This window comes from Macrotis lagotis, chromosome X, assembly GCF_037893015.1.
Source record: "Macrotis lagotis isolate mMagLag1 chromosome X, bilby.v1.9.chrom.fasta, whole genome shotgun sequence".
Taxonomy (NCBI): Eukaryota; Metazoa; Chordata; class Mammalia; order Peramelemorphia; family Peramelidae; genus Macrotis; species Macrotis lagotis.
In genome coordinates this window covers 456,344,849-456,371,144 of record NC_133666.1, presented here as the reverse complement: position 1 = coordinate 456,371,144, position 26,296 = coordinate 456,344,849, and the positions used below count along the sequence as shown (strand labels likewise).

At 37.0% G+C, this 26,296-nt stretch overlaps 1 protein-coding gene across 1 annotated transcript in view; it reads left to right on the top strand.

Moving 5' to 3' along the window:
• COLEC12 (collectin subfamily member 12) overlaps positions 1 to 26,296 on the top strand; it is a 235,700-nt gene that overhangs the window by 202,213 nt on the left and 7,191 nt on the right. Inside the window, exons 4-8 of the mRNA XM_074208320.1 lie at positions 4,104 to 4,202; positions 5,309 to 6,355; positions 15,768 to 16,256; positions 17,604 to 17,740; positions 19,323 to 19,432. Coding sequence (XP_074064421.1) covers positions 4,104 to 4,202; positions 5,309 to 6,355; positions 15,768 to 16,256; positions 17,604 to 17,740; positions 19,323 to 19,432 — 1,882 coding nt within the window. The remainder of the gene's footprint in view (positions 1 to 4,103; positions 4,203 to 5,308; positions 6,356 to 15,767; positions 16,257 to 17,603; positions 17,741 to 19,322; positions 19,433 to 26,296) is intronic.

Here is a 26,296-nt window from a genome sequence, read left to right as displayed (position 1 = left end):
AGCATTTTTATAGTTATTTAAGGTTTGCAAAGCATTTTACATGCTATTTCATTTGATCCTCATAACAATCTCATAAATTAGTGCTATTTTAATCCCCATTTTACAGATGAAAAAACTAAGAATTAGAAAGATCTAGTAGCCTATCCAGGATTACACAGGTAGTAAGTGTCTGAGATAGGATTTGCACTCTGATCTTACTCCAAGTCCAACAACACTGTATCTTTTGCTCTACCTAGCTGGGTAAAAAATAAAAAATAAGGGGCAACTAGGTGGCATAGTAGATAGAGCACCGGCCCTGGAGTCAGGAGGACCTGACTTCAAATCTAGCCTTGGACACTTGATAATTACCTAGCTGTGTGACCTTGGGCAAGTCACTTAACCTCATTACCTTGCAGAAAACAAAAACCAAAAATAATTAATAAATAAATTTTTTTAAAGTTTATGCTGAAAAACATTCTTTTTTTAAAAAATCTATTGTAACCAACTGAGAGGTCACATTGGTATTCAGCTGGAAGCATGAAATAATATTTTCATGGTGGTAGTGTTGAACCTGAAGTTAAAAAGACCTAGGATCTAATCTTACAGCAGCAGTGTGACTATGGGCAAGTCACTTAATCTTATTGAACTTCAGTTTCATCATTTGAAAAATGTACTAAAGATGTCTATGTCATAAGGTTGCTGTGAGGCTCAAATGAATAATTTTTTAAGCATTTATTAAGTTCTTACCACAAAGCATTAGAGATTCAAAAAAAAGGCAGGACAATCCCTCTGGACATTGCAAAATGATCAACTATGATGGACTTAGCTCCTCTCAGCAGTCCAGTGACTAAAGACAATTCTAAAAGATTTGTGATGGAAAATATCATCCATATCCAGAGAAAAAACTATGGAGTCTGAATACAGACCAAAGCATACTATTTTCATTTTTTTAAAACTTTTTATGATTTTTTTCTTTTACTCATGTTTTTTCCCTTTAGTTCTGATTCTCTTTTCACAATATGACTAATATGGAAACATAATTAAACACAATTATACATATACAACCTACATCAGATTGCTTGATGTCATGGGGAGGTAGAGGGAAAGGAGGGTGAAAGAAAAATGTGGAACTCAAACGTGCAAAAATATAAATGCTGAAAACCATCTTTGCATGTAATTGGAGAAAAATTAAATAAAATAATATTTAAAAAGACAAAGATAGTCTCTGCTTCAAGAAGCTCATCCTAATAGAAAGAACGAAATAATGTGCCAGTTTTAAGGTGCTATTGGCAAGGTTATGGAGGAAATGGCCAGAGTGGAAACTGAAGTGAAACACAGTTGGGACTTTTCAGAAATAGTGATCTGAGAGGCTGTTTTTTAGGAAAATGAGATGTCCTAGAGTGAATGATGAAAGATTGAAATGAAAGTATTAAAACTCCCAGGATCTTTGGTCATTGCCATAAGGCTTTTAATGAAACTATGGCAAAAATGCTAAAAGAACTGTCCAGGCTAAGTAAAAGGATTTAGCCATTCAGAATAATTAAAGCATCAGTCCTACCACAAAATCCCATCTCTTCCTATCATCTACTATTTTTTCCTGAGTTCTGTTCATATTACTGTAAAATAGTTTTATTAACTGGACAATCCAAAAACAAGTGTTTGACTCTGTATATGCTGCTTTTTACTTACCAATTTGCAGTGATGGCTCTACATTCCATCTTCCAGATTGAGGAAGACTATATTTCACTTCAGGATTCTCAGGGTACCTTTGGATAGGTTGGGTTTCTTTCTCAAATACCATCTGATGGAATTCCTCCTCCCATTTCATTGTTCCCCTCCCCATGGTCACACAGCAGTAATGAGTGCTCCAATTCTATTTAACCAACTAATATCAATTAACTTTCACAAAAAGTATAGCAAGAATATGAAAAGATATAAGAACAAAGTCCAAATATTTCCCCAACTCCTAAGGGCACATTCTCCCCCATAAAACTTCAGTCTTTGGGGAAAATGGGCTCACACTTAATGTAACTTCTACATTTCTATATTCAGTATAGCCCACGAGGAGTCTTGGTCTTAGATTCAATCCCACTAATAAACTAGGCTGGATCATTCAGCTCCTTCCTCAGGACCCCACTGCTGGACTTTTTGGTTACCAAAGTTTTCATGGATTGTAGATATCAGAGTTCCCTAATGATTTGTCTCCTGATCTTTTCAAAGATATCAAATTCACATCCTCACCGATCTCCTTCACCTAAAGACAAAAAATAGATAATAACAGAGACAATGTACTCACTCAAAGGCCATATCAGAGCAGTTTCATGGGGGAGATAATGGACTGAGATCTGTCTTCCCACCAGAACTTTCAGTAGTTTCTGCCTCTTTACTAGATCTCATCTGTGAGAAAAAATTAAAAGTCAAAAAAACTGACCCTGGATGATTACATCCTGCTGCCCTTCTGAATGCACACTAGTTCTGGCTATGCAGTCAATCAACATAGGATTAGCAGACCCTAACCAACTTCAGGAACAAATCCTCCAAATTGGGGAACAGGTCACTTCCATCTCATCATGCCTTTCTGGAAGTAGGTTCCCTAGTCTCTTCCACCTGGGAGATTGCATCAGTTCTTCAATGCAATGCCCCATGACATATTTTTTGGAATCAGGAAAAGGAATAAAATTGCAAACATATTTAAACAACTACCATACAGGCTATGTATCTACATCTTCTCCCAGACTTGGAAGTTTTTAAACCATCTTTAGATACCCTCCAAACTGAGGAATTAGGGGAAAGACTAAATTCAATTTTTTAATCTCATTGTTTTCTCCCCTCTAAGATCAAGCAAAAGGAAAATTTCATCTCCTGCTTGGAGCAAACTATGAGACTTAGTCCCCAAATGCTGATCCATCCCTGACCTTGAGAGGAGAAATACATAGGCTCCAGATCCCAATACCATCAGTTTTTTGTTCACAATTCTATTATGGATGGCAGCCTTCTTTTTCTGACTACTGGTACTTTCATTAGCTGAGATTTCAACAAATCATTCTGGCTTGTTCCCACTAACAGAGGAACAGTGTGTAGCTAAAGGCAGAGTAGTCATAGGGTGGCTTTGACCAGATAATCTTTTCTGTCACTCTGGGTTCATGAATCTTATATATAATTTGCATGTTGTCTTCCCCTACAACTCTTAGAATTTGTTCTCCTTGAAGACAAGGAGATTTTGTCTATATTCTTAATTGTTAGCACATTGTCTAATGTATAATAAACTTGTTGACTGACTAAAAACACAGAATTAGAAAGTCAAATACTGCTTTCTCATTTCTATTGCAAAAGAGGCTTGTTATCCCTTGAATGGGATAACATTTCTGACAGTCAATGATCTGTCCTATTCAAAAAGCATGTCCCAGCAGCCTGATATGTTAGGAAGGATCATAAGATAGACTTATAGATGAAAATTGTTTCCTAAATAAGCCACAAGTTTGGTGCCTAAGTACTAAAGAAACATTTTAAATTCTAGATAGAATATGATATTTGGTGGGAATTCCCATGGCATATTAAAATGAAGTCAGGTCCAGCCAAGTGCAAAACATCCAAGACATAGCAAAGTATCCCAGAGCAGAAGAGAATATAATATTTTCAAGTGGCAAAATGAAAAGTACACTGAGAGTCAGAAGACCTGTATTTGAGTCCCAGATCTGCCATCTATTAGTTGTACCGTTTTGGGCACATCATTTAATGTTTCAGAGTTGCATTTTTTATTCATCTGAAAAATGAAACTAATAATACTTGCTACAGCTACTTCATAGTATTGCAAAAAATAAATGAGACAAAACACTGTGAAGGTTCTTTGGAATTATAAAGTGCTATGAAAATGTCAAATATCCTCTTATTCATCTACCTCAAGGGTTTTAAGATAATCAAAGCCAAGGATTCATCATTTGTTTTTCCTTATATGAACCTGATTACTTTAGTTTTTGCTCCATTCTGTATCTATCACTATTCATTAGGTTGTAAATATTCCAGTGTGTTACTTTAATGAAACAGTAGCCCATCTTACAACAACAAAAAAAATCAAGCTTGAATAAAGGATGATTCATACTAATGTATTATTTTCCAAATATCAGTTGTAGAGAAAATGGACAATGTCACAGGTGGCATGGAGACATCGCATCTAAGATACAACGAGAAACTCACGGAAGTGGAAAGTGGTCTAAAGAAATTAGGTAATCTGCAAATAAAACAAAACTTACTCCTCTAATTCTAATTTGCATAAATGAGTAAAGCTTTTTCTAGTAGAATTCTTATACACTTACAGGCAACCAGAATAATATTTAGATTTTGCATTGTCAGTAGTCTTTCTACTGGATGCAGTTCAGAAAAATTTAAAGCTAAGGATTGGTTTGGAAATAGATCCAATAAATACTTTAGTAGACCAAATAAAATCTTAAGACCAGTCCTGATGGGGCTGCTAGGTGGAGCAGTAGATAAAGCACCGGCCCTGAAGTCAGGAGGACTTGGGTTCAAATCCGGTCTCACACTTAATAATTACCTAGCTGTGTGACTGTGGGCAAGCCACTTAACCCCATTTGCCTTGCAAAAACCTAAAAAAAACTAAGTATCTGAAATGAAGCTATAAAGATATCCAAGACCAGTCTTGATCTTAAAGTGCTATAAATGCCCTTCATTAAATGGTCTTTATTAAAGACTCTGTAGGCTTGTTTATTTGTTTTGTTTTTTTGTTTTGTCTTTTTGCAAGGCAATGGGGTTAAGTGGCTTGCCCACGGCCACACAGCTAGGTAATAAGTGTCTGAGGTCAGATCTGAACTCAAGTCCTCCTGACTTCAGGGCTGGTGCTCCATCCACTGTGCCACCTAACTACCCTATAAGCTTATTTAAATATGCTTCCAATTATAAATAACAATTACATAGATTACTTTCTTATCTAAAAGAGGATTAGCAAATTCTATTTCTCCATTTTTGTATCCAGAGGAAAAAATATTTCTGATGACTAATGAGCAAGAATTTATTTCAACTCACGATATCCTACCTTTTGACCTAGAGCAGGGAAAATTTTGAGGGCAGTCATTTAACCATAGATTTTTGGCAATTCTAACATTGGAAATTCTTGAGATTTAGCTACATAGTTTGGGAACACATGGTTTTCATGCATATAGATCCAAATCTCTGCATTCCCAGATCATATGTCCCAAAGTTTATGCAAACTAGTGCATGTCAATTAAAAATCAGACCCAAAAAATCAGCCATAAATTCTGTTATTTTAATTCCCTTCAATGACATTATGTCTCATTAATAATATTTTCTATTCCAGGAGATCAAACTGGGCAAAAAGCTGTGAGCACCAACACAGAACTTTCCTCCTTCAGATCAGATATACTAGACCTTAGACAACAACTTCGTGAAATTACAGAGAAAACTAGCAAGAATAAGGATGCATTAGAGAAGCTACAGGAGAGTGGGAATATATTGGATGACAGGCAAAGCCAAATGAAAGAAACATTGGAGAATAACTCTTTCCTCATTACCACTGTCAACAAAACCCTCCAGGCTTACAATGGCTATGTCAACAATCTACAGCAAGACACAAGTGTTCTCCAGGGAAACTTGCAGAGCCAAATGCATTCACACAACGTGGTCATCATGAACCTAAACAACCTGAATCTAACACAAGTGCAACAAAGGAACTTAATTAGCAGTCTACAAAGGTCTGTGGATGACACAAGCCAAGCTATCCAGCGAATTAAGAATGATTTCCAAAATCTGCAACAGGTATTCCTTCAAGCAAGGAAGGACACTGATTGGCTTAAGGAAAAAGTACAGAACTTGCAAATGCTGGCTGCCAACAACTCTGCCTTAGCCAAAGCTAACAATGATACTCTAGAGGATATGAATAGTCAACTTAACTCTTTCAATGGCCAACTGGACAATATCACTACTATCTCACAAGCCAATGAACAGAATCTGAAAGACCTTCAAGACTACCACAAAGAGTCAGAGAATAGAACTACCACCAAGTTTAATCAGCTAGAAGAACGATTTCAGCTCTTTGAAACAGATATAGTTAACATTATTAGCAACATCAGCTATACAGCCCACCACTTGCGGACGCTGACCAGCAACCTGAATGATGTCAGGACAACTTGTACAGACACCTTAACCAAACACACAGATGACCTAACTTCCTTGAACAATACACTGGCCAACATTCGTTTGGATTCTACGACTCTCAGGATGCAACAGGATGTTATGAGATCTAGGTTAGATATTGAAGTAGCCAACTTGTCGGTGATCATGGAAGAAATGAAACTAGTAGACTCCAAGCATGGTCAACTCATCAAGAATTTTACAATACTACAAGGTAAATAGAAACCCTAGCTTAAGCTTATATTTTTAATTCTGTTCTTGGTACAAAGCATCACAATTTGTGGTAGAACTGTGAACTAAAGGTTAGAAGACATTAGCCCAATTTCCCCAGTGTCTTAGTTATTTTACTGCTATAAGTCAAACCCCTTTATAGGTTACATTAATTCTTCCAAGACACAAGGATACCATTTATCCAGTTCCTGCCTCATTAAATTAAGTACAATTCTCAGACCCCATATTGTAAGTGAGACTGCATTATAATGAGGTCCTTTTGGTGATTAGAACCCTGGGACAGAATCCAAAAACTGACCCATTATACCATATTCCACATAAGAGCAAATTGCATAATGACAAGGATCAACTTAAAAACCTGGTGGCTTGAAAAGCCTCATCCTAGTCTGTCTTCAATTTCTTGTAAGCATTGTAAGATGAGCTTAAATAGGGAGGGGGGCAGGGGGTCACAAAAAATTTTTCAGATCCTGAGTGAACACTAGACACTTCCTCTGCAGATCTAGGCACCCCAGACTGAGAAACAGGGATGGCTAGTTCTAGCAATGCTAATTTTTATGGGGATCCCCTGGGGTAAAACTAATTTACTATTTCTGAAAAGCAGTTTATTTATAATGAATAGACTCAGATAATTTTCTATTAGAAAATATGCAGTAATGTGGCATCAGGAAAAAATGAAAATTCATATACATAGAATTCAATAGGAGCCATATGTGGAAAATATGAGGATTCAACATTATTCATATCTGACTTTGATATTTCAGGTGTCCATTATTTTTTCTTTGTGAGTGTTTCTTCAACCAATGCAGATTACATCCCCTCTATAATATAATAGATAATAGAATGTAAGGTCTTAAAGGGGTTTTTTTGTTTTTGTTGCTGTACAGCATTCCCAGTATCCAGCACAAGGTTTTAGCACTTCATAGAAGCTTAATAAATATTTCTTTATCTGAATTGAAAAGTCTTTAGAATTTCCATAGCCAAAAAATCCAACTCCCTGCATGCAAAATGATGGTAAGGTTCATGAAACTTACAGAGGCTGATTTTATATAGACATTTATTCTGTCACATAAGGCATATTTTCAAAACTTTTCTAACAGGAATTTCCAGAATTTATACTTTTTTGCATAGATGATCTTTATCCTCACAGTCTCTAAATATTAGAAGTATTTAAGTTTTTAAAGTCCTTAGGCATTACTTTCTTATACTTTGTTATTCATAATACTTACGGATTAATTGTGTTTCATGTAACAAGTTCTCTTATATGCCTATGACTGACAGCATTGTCATGCTATGCTGAAATATATTAAGGCTATGCCTGAAATATAAAAAGTTGCCATGTATTCATGGGATCTATCTGCTTCCTATAGTGAGATATTAAAAGCATGATTTATTGTTTCATTCTTAACCTAAAAATTAAATAAAACAAATGATGAGAAGAGTGGCAATCTGTTTATAGCATCAAAAGATAATATTTTTCTGCTTTTGTCTTGGAATACTAATATATTAGTCCCAACATGTTATGCTACATATTTTCCCATTAACTCTTGGACATGGTTGCTAGCTAAGTAGAGAGTAAAAAACATAGTAGTTGTGGGTTCAGATGCCAGATTTCCACTAACTGTGCCTCTTCTACTAGACCCCTAGTGGGGAGCACAACAGGAGCAGGTATTGCAACCTTAATCACAGAGTCGTGGAATTGCAGAATTATAAAGGACATACGAAATAACCTAGTCCAATTCCCAGCCCACAAAACATATCCTATCTCCAACACCCCGAGCAAGTAACCATCAAAGCTTTGCTTAAAGACCTCAAGGGAAACACACTATTTTCTAGGTTAGTCCGTTCCCTTTTGGAGCATGTCTACTTGTTGAAAAATTCCATGTACATATTGCATATTTGCCATTGTTCTTTTCTTCAAGATCAAATAGAAAAAGTTGCATGAAGGAGGGGAAGGGACAAGCACATATTAAATGTATACCATGTGCTAGGAACTGTGTTAATAAGTACTTAACAATCATCACATTGCTAAAGAGTTATCAGATTCTCCTTCTCACCCACCCCCACTATCACCACAAATCTTCTCTTTTCCAGGCTATGTCAATCCTCTTATGAAATGGTTTATCTTTCTCTGAATTCACTTTAATTTATCAACATCTCTTCTAAAATGTGGCGCTGATAATGGAACACACTCCACCAGTCATGACCTGACCAGGACAGAGTACAGAAAAATCTGATCCACTCTCTTGCTCTAGACATTATTCTTGTATTAAGGTAGCCTCAGATCATGTTAACTTTCTCAGCTACTGCATCACACTGGTGAATCATTGAGCTTCCAACCGATAAAAGATTCTAGGTCTTTCTCACATCAACTGCTTTCCCTCTGTTTTCTCCATACTGTATTTGTACAGCCGCTTTAATTCGTCCTTATCAAGTCACATCTTGGTCCCTGGAGTCTACCATTTCCACCTGTCAGAGTCCCTTTAGATCCCATTTCTGCCTTCCAACAATGTCATATTTAGTGCCTATTAGGCAGCTAAGCAGCTCTGATTATTGAAAAGTTTTTCTTTACACTGAGTTAAAAGCTGCTTTTCAACAACCTTTCTTCTACTTCTGCTCTCTGGGACCAACCAACTCTTTTTTTATTTTTTTAAATTTAAGGCAATTGGGGTTAAGTGGCTTGCCCAAGGCCACACAGCTAGGCAATTATTAAGTGTCTGAGGTCAAATTTGAACTCAGGTCCTCCTGAGTCCAGGGCCAGTGCCCTATCTACTGCACCACCTAGCTGCCCCTGGACCAACCAGCTCTTGAAGGCACCTCTAACTTTTGAAGATTTTGATCATGTCCCCTCTAAGCCTTCTCTTCTCCTGGCTAAACATTCAGTTTCCTTCAGTCAATCTTCATATCACATTGACAGTGCTGAGCCCTTAGTAGAATTTTAATGAGTTCTTGCTGATTTGTTGATTCGTTGATTTTGATTACTGTCCTATGGAAACATTTTAACTTTCCAAAATCCTTCCTAAAATAAGGCACCCAGACTGAGCACAGTGCTGTAGCAAGAATCCTTTCCCATCAAATCTTAGTGAAACAAGAAAGTTATTTTTTACCTCCTTGAATTAAGATCTTTAATTCACTTTATTAGCCATATTCAACACATTCATTTACAAACATCTTATTCCTTCAGCATTGTTTTCTTTTTTTTTAGACATTCCCTCCTTTTGTCATTTGTGCCCCTCATGGAGCTATAAGCAGAGATTTTGATAACTGATTTCAGAGTGGCTGAGGGAACAAGCAAGTTCCCCCCCACCAGTGCTTTGCCACATTGATCAGTGTATCAATATGCCAGACTTGCTTTCTATTGTATTTTGTTATGGCATGATAGAAGGCAACATGGTAACAGTACTAGCTTTAAAATCAAACACCTGGTTCTGTGACTTATTTCCTGCAAGACTTTGAGAAAGTCAAGTTTGTTCCTCTGAATCTGTTTTTCTACTCTGTAAAATTTGATCAAATTAGATCAACTCAGAGAGCACTACTATTTTTAGGGACTGCCTGATATGTGCTAATTATAGTACTAATGCATTAGATTAGATTGGTTATTATATGTTCCAAAATGCTTCCAAATTTAAGTAGTTATGTATTCAGTCAACAAACATTTATTGAGGACCTCATTCCCATCTCATAATTTTGAATTATATTGCATGTGTTACTATTATTGTGGTTAGTTATATTTCCTAGTTGATCTCCTGCTAGGAAACTTTGTATTATTACTATTTGATCTAATCCTGAGTGCCATCTATAAGACAAAGAAATACAGTAGGAAACAGGTACATGGAAGTAAATGTTTGTTTATGGAAATGATTCTTCTAGTTAGCGAGACCACATGACACATGGGTCACATGAACCAACTAAGAAATTTATTTCTATTAATCTATTTCTTCATAATATCTAACTCTCCTATAGTATTTCTTGGTCTGGTAGATAGAAATCTCATCCAAGACAGTGATGAAGCGGTGGAGGGATAATAATGAGCCAGACATTATCGGATTATGTAGGCTTTATGTAGTGCCTTTCCTCTGAAAAGCTCAAAATACACTAAAGCTTTCCTGGATGTCCTTGTCCAATCTAATCCTGCCTTGCATTTTGCATTTGTTCCCTTAAAAGTTTACCTTAGTTACAAGTACAACTGTGCAATATACTTGAACTCCTCACAAAATGAACCAAAATGAGCTGCCTTTTCTAAAGCCAAATTTTTAGTATCTGAGATTGTGATTAGATAATATTTATTATTTTATACTGGGAAGAAGTTCATTTATGAACAAATGAATCTTTCTAGGAAAACAATTTTGTTTTCACTATTTAAAATTTAAAGCTGTTCCTATTAATTCTGCCCAAAAGACATTCCAGGCCTTGTGTCACAAGCCCTGTCACAAGCAAATTCACTAACAACTGAACCTACTTTTCCTCTTCATATTCAGGAACATCCAGGTAACACCTTCTGAATGTCACCCCTTTCCCAGACTCTAGAACTTTTCTGAAAGAATCTGTTCTAAGTAAGTAATCACCTACAGGACTGTTGTAGCTCCAGGTAATTGAGAAGAGGCTTCCTATTCATTCCAAATCATTGGATACAGATTAGCAGTGGGAATAAGGAGTAGGAAAGAAAGCTTCTCTAGTCAAGGATTAATTACTGAGGCTACATTTTGTCATTGTTCAGTCATTTTTCAGTCATTTCCAACTCATCAGGGATACATTTTCTTGGCAAATATTCTTACAGTGATTTGCCATTTCCTTTTCCAACACATTTTACAGATGTGGAAACTGAGAAAAATAGCTATAAAGTGACTTAACCCAGGTCACCCAACTAGTAAGTATCTGAGACCACATTTGAACCCAAGTCTTTCTGACTTTAGGCTTGGCACTCCATCCACTGCATCATTTTTTTATATTTTCAAAAACCATAAATGTAAATAACTCATAGTTCTATGCCATGTCAAAGTTTTTTTAAAGTTCTTTTCTTCCAACATTCCTGTGAAATGGGTTTCATATGTTGTATTGCTTCCTAGCTATCTAATGTTCAAAGAGATTAAGCATTAAGCATTGCCAAGATCTGAAACCTCATTTCCAGTGCTCTTTCCACTCCTCTTTAAATATGTATGTGTGTATTATATATATATATATATATATATATATGTGTATATACATATACACATATATATATATATATATATATATTACACACACACACACACACAAAGCTGATGGATTGCTTGATTTGGGGAGTTCTGAGCTACTATAGAGATAAAGTGAATTGGGTGTCTGCATTAAATCTGGCACCATTATGGTGCCCCAGAGTGAGGGGGCCATCAGACTGCCCAAGGAGAGCATGAACCAATTCAGGTCAGAAAGGAAATAGTTCCAAACACCCATGCCAATCAGTAGGAGGATCAGGCCCATGAGTGACCTCTGCTCTTCCAATGTCTCCAAAAATAAGAAAATAGGGATAGTAATTGAACAAGGGATTTCATTGGTGGATTGGAGAAATTCCTCTAAAGGGAGAATGCAATTCCTTCTACATGCAAGTGGATACCTTCTCTGCAATTTTGGTCTGAGCTCAAGAGCTTAGAAGCTGAATAATTGCTCAGAATAAGGTAGACAATATGTGTCAGAATTGAGATTTAAACCCAGATTTCTTTGGCTTCAAGGTCAGCTCTGTAGCCACTAAACTAGTGGTGTAAAGCTCAAATAGAAATAAATCCCTACAGATTTAGAAAACTGCAAACAAATATTATTTATGTTGTATTGTATTTTTATTTATTTAGTCAAACATTTCCCAATTACATTTTAATTTGGTCAGCATAACTGGGGAGTTTACGGGCTAGAAGCAGCCATGAGTTTTATTCCTCTGTACTAATCCAAGCCAATTCTTTCCATTCCTCTCCATGTTTTCCCTCCCTTTCTCTCTTTTTGCCACCTCTCTCCCTTTCTCTCTTCCCCCTTTCCTTTTCTCTCCTCCTCCTCCATCATCACCGTCATCATTGTCATTGTCGTCTTCTTCTTCTTCTTCTTCTTCTTCTCTCCCACACACACAAATAAATGGATCAATTAATGATTAAATTCATAAATAAATGAATGACTTGGCCAAAGTCACCCATCCTAAATAAAAGTATCAAACCCAGCTACTCATTTTCCCCTTCCAATTCTCTGCCAGTTCATTGTGCTATAGAGTTCAGATTAACCAACCTATGGCTCTGCTTGTGGAGAGATTCTTGTGCTTCTTGATTCTTGCCATTTGAATGCCAATATAGATCCAGCAAAGTAACTTAGAACATCCTTTTTCTCCCCCAACAGCAATTTCTAAGGTCTTGGAAATTCAAGAGTTCTTGAATTTAGGGGAAAGGGGGAAAATACAAAGCTTCTTAGAATTTGGTTATTGTTTATGTTTACATATTTCTGGAGGTGATTGTAATGACTTTTGAAGGGGAATAGGTATCCTCACCCTTCAGAATCCTAAGCAAGGGAGCCATTCCTTTGGCCTTGAGATTTAATGACAGTTTTAGCCAGTTTGATAGAGAATCAGATATTAACCTGAGCTATCACATTTACCTCTATATACATAATTTTACCATTTTTAGCTGAGAGTTAAAGCTGTTTCTTGCATATGCCAAGATACATAAATGGTTTCCATTGTTTTGGCTAAAACCTCTTTTTCAAAGATGGGTTTTATTTTAGCCTTAATAAAAGTCTAAAAAAAGAAACTGAGGAAGGCATAATTAGTCAATGCTTTATGTCATTCCAGATATTTCTAGGAAATTAACAAGTGATGCCAACCTGAGTCTTCTGTGGGGACAGACTATGACCCTTGGCATCAATCAGCTACTTTTTATGAGAAGCCAATGTTCACTTTCAAAATGGTTTTGGATGCTTTTCTCAATGATCAAATGAATTCATTGAAAACAGACCAATTCCTAGTTAGGCTGCCATGAAAAGGGTTCGCAATGTGCCTTACAGTATGCATAGCATGAAATGATACTTTATTTTTTTCTTTTTTTAATTGTTTTTTATTAAAGATATTATTTGAGTTTTACAATTCCCCCCATCTTACTTTCCTCCCCCCTACCCCCCATGGAAAGCAATCTGTCAGTCTTTACTTTGTTTCCATGTTGTACATTGATCCAAACTGAGTGTGATGAGAGAGAAATCATATCCTTAAGAAAGAGACAAGAAGTCTAAGGGTTAACAAGATCAGACAATAAGATATCTGGGTTTTTTTCTAATTAAAGGGAATAGTCCTTGAACTTTGTTCAAACTCCACGGCTCTTTATCTGGATACAGATGGCACTCTCCTTTGCAGATAGCCCAAAATTGATGAAATGATACTTTAAAAAGTGTTTGATGGCATTTAGGGTCAGTTCTTAAAAGAATGACTTTAGGTTCTAGCAACAACCAGATACCAAGAGACAAAGACCTCAAAAACGACATTCTTGGCCAAAAGCTCAAGTATAGTCATACATATTAAAACATATTTTATTAAGAGCAACAGAGATAGTTGTAAATATTCCCCTCTGTACCTTTATAAAATATGATCACCTAACCAAACCTATTTGGTTAAAGTAGAAATGAACCTCAAATTGAGGGTAAGAACAATTAATGAAGTACAGAAAACTAATCTTTCCCTAATGAGCCCAAAACATTGCACAGGGATGATTTTAGACATTTACCCTAAACAGATTTCCCCCTTGTTTTCCTTAAATTCTCCTACCTTTACTCATTCTATAAATCAGTATCCTACAAGAATGTATTCCCTACTCAAGTTTGGTGCTGACTATAGGAATCTGAATTTGATGTTACCTTTAAGATTGTGAACCAAGGGAATCAGGAATCATTCCCAGCTCTGATAGAAATCACTAGAAAATTTCAGGTAGAAGATCAACAAAAAAGCATATCCTGAGGAGACTAAAAACATAAATAGTCCAACTACTTAGCAAGAATAATCTGGATAGAGGTGACATTTGAACCCATAGAAGTCACAATTTCACTAAAAGAAAATTTGTTGAGAATCCAGGTCAGTTGGGGTCATTACATCCAAAACAGCAGAAAAGATACAGAAGATGGAAAGTGTATTTCAGGATTAAAGTCTTGTCCTAGGTTAAGGGTAGACCTCAGTCAAAAGATAATACATTTTCAGTCCTACCCTCTTCTTCCACACACAGTGAAGTGTGCAAAGTCAAGAGCAGAGAGGGAGAGAGGTAGGGAGAAGGCTTCACCTGGACTCTTGGTCCAAGTCTTTGAATTAGCTACAGGAGTATACGTGAAACAGATAGAAGAGAGGTGGAGTGGAGTGTGAGTATATAACAAGATCCCTCTACTCTTTTTATGAGTATTCTCCAGGGTGACAAGTAATCCTAATCTAGGCAGTTTTAACCCAAAAGAGAATATATCAGTTAAGAATAAACAAAGGAGGGGTGGCTAGGTGGCGTAGTGGAAAGCACCAGCCTTGGAGTCAGGAGTACCTGGGTTCAAATCCGGTCTCAGACACTTAATAATTACTAGCTATGTGGCCTTGGGCAAGCCACTTAACCCCGTTTGCCTTGCAAAAACCTAAAAAACAAAAGAACAAACAAAGGACCCCCTAGAAGAAGAACCAAGGGTCATGTGACAGTGAAGAGAAAAAAGGTCAAGGAAGCACTAAATAATCATCTGGAAAGAATCCTGAGTTCATTCTCAGCTGCCTTTTGAGGGACTACAAATCCCTCCTAGGAGGTCATGATGTGGAGAGCCTTGGAAGAGTGAGAAAATAATCACTCATTTCAACATGAAAGAAGGAAGAGAGGGAGGGAGGGAGGAAAGAAGAAAAGAAGGAAGGACTTGTTAATACTAATTACTATGTCCTAGGCACTATGCTGCACACTATATAAATACTATCTCATTTGATTCTCACAACTCTAGGAAATAGGTACTGTTATTAACACCATTTTATAGCTGAGGAAACCAAGATAGTCAGATGGTAAGTGATTTGTCAAGGCTCACAAAGTCAGTAAATCTGAGGTTGGATTTGAATTCAGGTCTTTCTGACTCAAGACCCAGTGCTCCAACCTCTTTCTACACTATGCAGTTATAGATATACCCTTACCTAAGCAGCATTACTGAAAAGCTGTGTATAAATCAAATATTTGAAATGGGGTAGAGAAAATTGTTATTTAAAGCATTTTTTATGAAATCCTTAAAAAAATAAGAATCTTTTGATAAGGTCAATAAATTGATGCATAATATATACCATATTATAAGTTTAGATTTTTGCACTTTGGAAATTATTTTTTTATTTTAAAAATTCTACAGATATTTTTGTCTTTTATCAATTATTATTTATACAAGTTACAATTTTTATTCTCTTTCAGGCCCTCCTGGTCCTCGAGGACCTAAAGGTGACAGGGGACCCCAAGGACCTCTTGGTCCTACTGGCAACAAAGGACAAAAAGGAGAAAAAGGGGAGCCAGGGCCACCAGGCCCAACAGGTGAAAGAGGTCCAGTTGGACCAATCGGCCCTCCAGGGGACAAAGGCAGTAAGGGCTCCAAAGGATCTCAAGGACCAAAAGGACAAAGAGGATCCCCAGGGAAGACTGGTCCTCCGGGACCAAGTGGAGACCCAGGCCCTCCAGGTCCTGCTGGCAAGGATGGTGCTCCTGGCCCTCAGGGTCCTCCTGGCTTCCAAGGATTACAGGGCACTGTGGGAGAGCCTGGAGTTCCAGGTCCCCGAGGACTTCCTGGGCTACCTGGGGTGCCGGGCATGCCAGGTCCAAAGGGCCCACCCGGTCCACCAGGCCCCTCAGGAGCAATGGCGCCACTTGCTCTACAGAATGAACCAACAGTGGCACCAGAGCCTAATGGTAAGTCTGGGTGGTCCCAGAGGAAAGTCAGGGTGGGCATCTCCCTGGAGAGCACATAGTTTTGACTTGCCTTCATAGGATGTTTATTAATCTCTGTCCTGCCCCCCCCCATCTTATTTAGCAGTGAAAGAATCATACAGGGCAAGCACAAGAGCCCTGCTGCCCAGCACCATGTGGTGTCACTCAAACCCATATGCTTCATTCTCTCAATGTGATCAGGTTTTCTATTCCTTGTTTATTTAGCTGGGTTGGACTCTCAGAAAGCATGCCCTTCAGAAAACATTTCCTTGATTAAAACCTGAGGTTGGCCACCATATGAGTCTTCTTTTCATATATTCTCTTCACCTTAGGGATGAAAGTATTCTTCAGTTCACCCCATTAATATTCACACTGAGCCCTCTGTTGCCTATCTATATGCAATTCATTTTTCTAAAATAATGTGGTAGTATCTATGTTAGTATGTTCACTACAGATTTAATAGTTCAAATATATGTGTGTATGTGTACATAAGTATAATTTATCTATATTTATAAAAGGTATGCTGCTATATGTATTCTGTGAATGTATACACATAAACATATGCATACATATATGTAACATGCATACAAGGACAAGCTGTTTAGAAGAGCCCTTAGAGCCAAGAAGAACTGGGTTTTAAATGCCATGTCTATCCATGCTTAGTTATGTGCTTCTAGGCAAATCACTTAACTTTTCAGTGTCCCATGCAACTCTAAAAGTGTCTATAAAATTTCAGAGCAGGTGCATTGGTAAAGGTGATTTCCCAGAAATGAAATTACAGGTCGTTCCCAAAAAAGTTGTCAGATTTTAGACTTAACTTTTCTCTTCAACCCAGACCTAAATCTGATCAGCAAAGTACTCTTCTTTGGAAGACTCAGATTTTCATTATTATTATTACTACCTTGGTTTATTTTTTTTTTACCTAAATCCTGGGTCCTCACATCCAGTTGTTTATAGACAACATATGGACTCCAGACCATGGTGCACATCTGTGCTTCTACAGTTTTTTTTTCTGTCCTTGTACAAACTAATCCAAATGTAGATTGAATGTAAAGACAGGGAAATAATTGTCCCACAAATAGCTATTTCCTAAATTGTGTGGTTTCAACTACTGGAATCTTGTAATTCATTTCTAGGTTAAACTTCGTATTAAACACAGACATAAAGTTTTACAATGTGTGTCTCTTCATGAGTCCGCACAAGAAAATGTCTTACTGCCCCTTGAATGTAGAAGCAAAGAGGAGTCAACTGTATATCTCTTGGATATTCCTGAAAAGGGACATCATACTCATGCTATTTTAACCAGTGTTTAAATGTTCATGTTCCTAGGATGCCCTCCTCACTGGAAGAACTACACAGACAAATGCTACTATTTTTCAACAGAAAGAGAAATTTTTCATGATGCAAAACTTTTCTGTGAAGACAAGTCTTCACATCTCATATTCATAAACACAAAAGAAGAACAGGTATGTCTACAGCAATTTAAGGATATTTAGAAATTGAAAAATCACATGATTGGAGAGAGCTGGATACAAAGATACTGAACACTCATAGTCAAATAAACATATCCAGAAGATAAAGTCTAAGCATTTACTCAATAAATAAAAAGGGAAGAATTGATGTTATAAAAACGTTTTCTCATTCCCTCTAGTTTGAAAGTACCACTTACTTTTGAGAGAAGACCCCCAAAGTAGCCATGTTGATAGACTAAGATGTTTTTCCTTCAGCACTAGTCATTAATGGAAAAGGGGAGAAAAAAATTATTATTAGGGAAATGAAAGAGCCAGTCAAGGGAATATAATAATAATTTATGTATGCAACAAGAATTTAAGTGTCTAATATGTACATAATACTAGGAAAAATATAAAAATCAGTAACACATAGTTCCTGACCTTATGGAAGGTCACGTGGGAAGGAAAGGACTTATACACAAATAATGTAGATTCAAAAAGAGAAATTCATAGTAAAAATATAAACATAAGCATTGTTCAAAGTCCAAAGAAGGAAAGGATTACTTATAAACTTGGTGGGGGGGGGATCTTCACAGAGAAAGTGACATCTGAACTGAGTCCAGTGACATCTGAACTGAGTCCGAGAGAATGAGTTAAAATTCAGCAGGCAGAGATGCCCAGGGGTGCATAGCCCAGACAAGGAAACTAGCACAAGCATAAATATAATTGTTTGAAAATATAAGATATGTGTTCAGTCATTTTTCAATTGAGTCCAACTCTGTGACCCTGGTACATTTTTCTTGACAGAGATCCTAGAGTGGTTTGCCATTTTTTTCTTCAACTCATTTTATAGCAAAGGAAACTGAAGAAAACAGGATTAAGCGACTTGCTTAGGGACACATAGCTAGTAAAAATTTGAGGTTGTATTTGAACTCAGGAAGATGAGCCTGACTTCAGACCAGACAGAGGATATCAAATAGTTTAGCTTGGTTTAACTTAGGATGTATACGTGGCAAACTTTGGGGCAGAATGAGCAAGGTAGACTGCATAGAGTATTACTTAAAATGACTAAGAACTGGTATTACTGCATGGAGCAAGTACTTAAAATTTACCTGCTTATGTCTATCAAGACCCTCTGGCAATAGTTTCTTGGAGCACTTTCTAAAATAACTACCCAGATTTGAAACACAGGAAAAGATGGCAGGAGGGTCAAGGGTTCCAGGGGTTTTCAGCTCATCAAAATAATTTATCATCTAAGAAAATCAACCATTACAACTTCAAAAAAGATATGAAAGGGAACAAGAGAAAGACACATTTAAAATTCTATCATTAGAATTGAAAAAAAGGGCCGGAGAAAGAAGTTTAATGTATTCGGCCCTTTTTTCAGTTCTAATGATAGAATTTTAAATGTGTCTTTTAATGTGTCTTCCTTAAAAAAGACTGGATTTCTAAATACTTTTTTTTAAAAGGTAGCTAAATAAACTCAAAAATCCCCATAAGTCATCTATTTTATGTTTAAAGCAATCTTTTTTAAGGTTAAGGTTAAGTTTAAACTTAAGGGCATCTGTAATAATGCCTTCTACTGCTTACTTTGCAGCAATGGATAAAAAAGCAGATGGTGGGAAGAGATAACTTCTGGATTGGCCTTACAGACTCAGAACAGGAGAATGAGTGGAAGTGGCTCGATGGAACTACCCCAAAATACATGTGAGTACCGAAAAGTTTCCTAGAGGTTCATTAAATTCTAAGTATTAGATTGTAAACTCCTTGAGGGCAAGAGCTATCTTTTGCCTCTTTTTAGATCTCCAACATTTATACAGCACCTGCACATAATAGATACTTAAACATTAATTGAAAGTGATGGTTCAGTAATTATGCAGTCTTCCATCACCCCCCGCCAATTTCTTGCCTTCCTCCTTAGCCATACTACTTAGAGAATTCCCTCCAAATTTATAGAGTCCTATGATGATGAGAGTGAGGGTGAAGATGATGATGATGATTGATGATGATAATGATGATGATAGCTAGCATTGTGGCTAGGCACTATGTTGATGGTTGTATAAATATCTCATTTGATTCTAAAAACAACATTAGAAAGTATTGTTATTGTTCCCATTTTACAGTTAAGGAAACTGGGGCAAACCTAGATTAAATTATTTGCCTAAAATCCCATGGCAAATAAATGTCCAGGTCCAGCACTCTATCTACTGAGTCACCTAATTACCTAGAGCATTTGAAGGTGTACTATTGTTTTTGATATTGTTTTTGACCAAAAGGAAAATTGATTATTAAATACAGAAGTATAGAATCACACTGTGATACTTTTTTGCCAGGACATTTCCTTCTAAGTATTATCTTGGATGAATAATAAAAGCCAGGAGTTTCCTGATCATTGTGAGTGAGGTCAATAGCAATTTTCTTGGTCATTTTATGGAGCGCCCATCAGTAGCACATTATCAGGAAAACTAAGCCCAGTTCAATATCTTGACTTAACGTCTAATTATGAAATGAAAACATTATGCCCTTCTCACAAACTGGAATTTCAATTAGGTGGCAAAATAATTGAATTTGCAGAATATAATTATTTAGAGAAGATCAGTAAATCCAGCTGAGATATCACCCCATAAAAACAAGCATAGAACAATGGAAGCAATTTAAACTGACTTTCTGGACCACATTTTATACACAATATCATTTCCAAACATTCAAAGCAATAGTTGTATCCTATCCCAACCTAAATGTCTATTAACAAGGAGAAAACTAATCAATTTGAGTATTAAAGGACTTGTAACAATAACAACCCATTGCAGAGCCTGAATGGGTCAAAGCACTTATCTTTTCTCGTTCCAAATAAGGTTCCCCTTCCATCTATGAGGGTAGCTAAGTGGCATATCGCCGGCCTGAAGTCAGAAAGACTCATGTTCATGTAGTCAAATACTGCCTCAAACAGTTACTAACTATGTGATCTTGGAAAAGTCACTTAACCCTGTTTGCCTCAGTTTCTCAATCTATAAAATGAATTAGAAAAGGAAATGACAAACCTCTCCAGTATTTTTGCCAAGAAAAAACCAAATATTGTCACAAAGAATCAGATGCAATTGAAAATGACAGAACAATAAACAACCCATCACTGGATACAAGTAATAAGACTAAGTTTCAAAACTGTTAGAGTCTGGCAAGGTTCTTTTCTCAAGTTTTCTGGTTCTTTATGTCCCTAGCCCTGAGCTTTATTTCTAGCTTAAACTGTACTAAAATATCCAGATTTTCCCTCAAAAGGAGGGGGATAGAAAGATACATAGTGTGCAATGTAAATAAGAAATGGGGCAGCTATTTTCTTACTCCAAACAAAAGAAATGCTTAACCCAAATTCACATTGGCAAAATATTTAAATACATTAGCAGTAACAACTTAACACTGCTATTATAATCTCCCAAGAGGTTGATATTTAAAACAACAAGATAGGGACTGCTCAGTTGGCCCTTCCTATTTCACCTTGTTTCTATATTATCCAAATAATTCCAATATCTTCTGCCAAGGCTGTCCAGGAGTTGGACTCCTCCTGTCAGTGATCAACCTCTCTGAAGTAGAAACTCTTCCTGCTTTTCAATCAGCTCCCACTGAGGACCCATGATCTCCAGATCGTCTTTCATTGTTATTGTTGTTGTTGTTGTTTTGTTTTTGCAGGTTAATAGGGTTAAGTGAGACAGGTCACACAGCTAGGTAATTATTAAGTGTCAGGTCCTCCTGGTTCCAGGGCCGTTGCTCTATCCACTGTGTCACCTAGCCACCCCACAGATCTCCTTTCAAAATCACAATGTTGTCTCCAAGGCTGGAACTGTTCATATCAGTTTCCCTACTCAGTCAACCTTGCTCAAGAGAAGAAAACAAAATAGAAGAAGCAAGCAGCATCCAAAGGTTCAGAGTCAGGCTCATCTAACCCAAAACATGTGCTGGAATGGGGGAAGGGTGTGGTGTGTGAAAAAAATGCACTATTTTACAGCTGAAGAAACAGGTTCAGAGATGACTTACCCATTTATTCAGTTAGTAAATAGCAGAACCAGAGCTTAAATCTATTTTTTCTGACTTCATGTCAAGGGATATTTCCAATAAACTATATAAAGGAGTATATCAAGAACCCTCAGACAATACTGTGGCATTAATTGGCCTTCATAGAGCATATTGAATTTAGAATTTAGAAAACATTTCTAAACCAGTGACACTCTTAGGAGATGCTTTAGGACTGATTCATGTACATATCTAGGAAACAAAGGTAATTATCAGATATCTCCAAAATAATCCCCAGATATTGCAGTAAGGATTTTACTATATTGAGTCAAGACAACCCATGCCAGTCATCTTGACCCATGTCCTGCCATTGAATTCAGATGACTTTGGAGGAAAGAGTGGGGCTGATGGCTTTGCACAACTCTGCCTCACTTAAATCCATATGTGAGTCAAGATATAACCCTCCTGATGTCATTGGTCCAATTCAAGAATGAAGGACCAACAGCAACAACAATATGTGAACACACTGAATATATTCCCTGTGAGAGAATATTGGGAAGAGATGAACAAATTTAAACAAGAGAAGAAGATGTGAATTGGTTGTGATCTGATGATGATGATGTTTGTCCTTTGTTCTCGAAGAGGACCATGACATCAGGGAGGTGATATCATGACATGCATGTGAATTGGATTTGAGTAAGGGGATGCTGTGCTATGTCACCAACCTCTCCTCTGGGTCTAGTGAGAGATATGAATCAGGAAGACTGGAGATGGCCCTGGATGTGAGGCAATTAGGATTAAGTGATTTATCCAGTGTCTGAGACCAAATTTGGACTCAGGTTCTACTGACATCTGGTGCTAGTGTTTTATCCCCTGTAGCACCTAGCTGTAGATTGGTTTCAATCTACACTTTTAGAGGGAGCACACATATTAGGAACATCACAGATCCAATGGCTGAATTGTTGAAGTATTGAATCAAAGAACCTGAAAGAAAGGGATATAAGACTTATATGAGGAGATGTCTGCTAGTTATGCCAAATAAACCTTTTCTTCCTAGTCACATGATGCAGTAGGGAGTTATCTAAAGAGATAGTCATTGGATTCAGCAAGCAAAGCATAGATAAAAGCGTCATCTGTATCAGTCAACCAGTAGACATTTACTAAGTATTTACTATGACAAGTACTGTGCTAGGCCCTGAAGATGCAAAGAAAAGTAAGAAGTCCCTCAAGGAGCTGCTCCAGTCTAATTCAAACAATTAGATATCAAGCCAGTTATCTACAGGGTAAATTGGGAGATAATCAACAGAGGGAAAGCATTAAAATTAACAGGGATATGTGAATGCTCTTGAAAGTCAGAGGCCATGCTTGAATGTGAGTTCTCCAGACTGTGAGGCTAATTTTCTATCTGCTTCACACAATACTGCCTCATGCATCCAGGTTCTGGTAAGGATAAAAATCCTTCCAAGTTGCTATAATAGAAAAATGAAGCAAGAGCTACAGAGGAAAAATGGCAGGGGAGTGGGGGGGGAGCAGAAGTATAGACCATTAAAGAAAAGAAGATTGGCTTTCTTTGCTTGATAGGGTGCCAGGATCATTATTTTTTTTATTTGGAGAAGTCTCCTCCATAATTGCAGCACTTTTCTTATGGCTATAAATACAAAAAAGGAAAGAAAAGAGAAAGCTCTGAGTTGGACTATCCAAGAAATCCAATCTTAATCCTTTCCTCTAAGAAAAAACCAATGCTGGCCCATATGGAATGGATTGAGCAGGAACAGATCTATCCAAGCCAACTCTCCCAAGATGAAACTGGGCTCTCTTTCCCCAGGCTCCAGCAAGAATTATGTGCTTTAGGAGTGAAGCACCATTGGTAATACCTGGACTCAGATAAGTATTAAATAGCAAGCTATCTGGTTTGGAATGCAATCCCCAAACCACAGACGCTTATTCAGAGGCCATATGAGAATTTGGGTTTTTGCATCATAGCCACAATACTCAGATTCTGTTTCTCATTTTCCACAGAAAGGAATAAATGTAAATATAAGAATCTTGAGGTTCAAATTTTAAAATATAGTAAGGCAAGGAAAATAGAGATAATGCAAGGTCCCCCAAGTTAAATACCGAAAATGGATACTAATGGCTGCATAATAATAGCTGCATAAACTGAAAGAGAGAGGACTCCACACATTGTTAAATTGTCTGATCACAGCTTCCTTTGGGGAAATGTAATGAAAAAATCATTCATGATGTATCTTACCACATACTTCACTGAAAAAAAAAATTGAAGCAATTATCATATGTTTCCCTTCCTTCCCAATTCTGCACTTACTATCAGTTCAACACCCTCCTCCATTTTCTCCATTACTTTAGTTTCTGGTGAAGAAATGATCCTTGGCATTATCAAGATCCTCCCATCTATTTATATCCTTAATTCCATTTCCTCCTGTCCCTTCCAGGTGCTTGGTCCTTTTATTATACACATTCCATCTATCATATCCTGTCTATTTTTATCTTTTTCCTTCCCTGCTGCTTTTTAAATGCCCTCAAGTCATTCCATTCTTTTAAAAAAAGAAATTCATTTGACCCTGCATTCTCTATCAACCTGTGCCTATGCTGCCTTTCACAAAGTTCTAGAAAAAGTTCTTTTACATCTATTGGCTTAACTGTATCACTTTCCACTCACTTCTCAATTCTTTTTATTGTGACTTCACTCCATCATTCGAATGAAACTGCACCATCCAAGGTCTCCAATGATCTCTTCATCACTAAAGCTAAAGAATGACCTTTTCTTAATCCTTATTCTTCTATACCTCTATGCAGAGTTTAACCCTGTTGACCCTTCCCCTCTTTCATCTATATTCATTTTTTTAAGTGATATCATTCTATCATGATTGAGGCAGTTAGGTGGAACAGTGGATAGAGTGCCAGGAGGCAGGACAACTCATCTTCCTGAGTTCAGTCTAGCCTCAAACATTTAGCAGCTTTATGACCTTGAACAAGTCATTTAACCTTGTTTGCCTCAGTTTCCTTATCTGTAAGAAGGAAATGGAAAGGCACTGCAGTATCTTTACCAAGAAAACCCCAAATAAGTTCAAGAAGAATCAAACACAACTGAAAACGACTGAACAACAAGACCAGTACTCTGAATATCTTGACCTTAGTCTGAAATTTGGTCCTGCATGTTTCATTTTATTCTTTCCTTTGCCTACTCCAGCTTTACATCTCTTAGTCTCTCAGTGCATCATTTTGTTGTGTGCCATTAGGGTGCTGGTAAGAACTTTCTCTTCTGTATTAAAGACTTTATATTTCTCTTCTGAATACTGAACACATTACTGACCATTCATATGATCTTAAAAATACCTTTCTAACTTGGTAGCACCTGAGAGATCTTGTCATCTGCTATAATAGCCTTCTAGAACCCTGGATCACTTCCATAGGTATGTGATGATTATGGGTCAGTGTATTAATCTTTCATTAGACCTTCAGGGGAATGTTCCCCAGGGTGAGCTAGCATACCCATCCCCAAGTTCTGCCTGTACCTGAAGTATCTCAACATATAAGACTTTTGTGACATATATTACACAATTGTAAAGTGCATGGAAATGTAGCCTAATTGTTCATGCTTCTCATGTCTTTGAACTAACTGTAAGAATAGAAAAAATAAATGCCTTACAGAGTGGCTATTTTATGCATTGAAACTGTAGCTAGGATCTAATTGACCTGCAATAAATTTTCCAGACAGAGGAATGACACTTCCACAGTAGAATACTAAGGGCAAAAGCATGTTTGGAGGGGCATGAACAATATAACTCCTTCCATTTTTACTCAGTACAATTCAGCCAGAATGACAATGAGCCAAACCACCAGGGAGAAATCTTCTTCAGTGCAGCCTTCTATACAAGAAAGGGATTCTCTGGCAAAGGTGTACCTCTTACTAATAACACTTCCCAGTTATAAGGTCAAAGCTTCACCATTGGGAGTTCCTTGATCGTGAAATTTTGGTCGATTTTGTGGGCAGTTAGAAAGCACATTGGTTAGGGAATCTGGAAAATTTCAAACTTGAGCACTGCCTCCCTCTGGATGGGAATGAAATCCTCGGGGAACTTTCAGACCTACTAGCATAACTCTGAAGATGCTGGAACATTTTTAGGAGGTTTCCCTATTTGGGTAAGTTTATTAATGTAGTAGAATAGTTTCAGTCTTCTGGTATACTCAAAATAGGTTGTTAAAGCCAAATGCTTTGTGCAAATAAGTCCATTCTATCTTGAGCTCTTCAAGGGCAAAAAAAAATGCTTTTTCCTTTTCTTTGAATTCCTAGCCTTGTATATAGTGGGCATTAAATAAATATTTATTGACTGATATTCTTACAATTTGCTGGTGATTTATCTGTACCACTGCATTTTTACCATCTATGGAATCAGCCTCTTGTGCTGTGAAATAGAACTCATAAATATAATATGTAATCAAGGAAAACATTTATATATGAAAATGCAATAGATATATGGAAAGAGGCATAGTGTGCAGGGAGGAAAAAATGAATAGGTATCTATGGGATAAAGAGAAGGATGT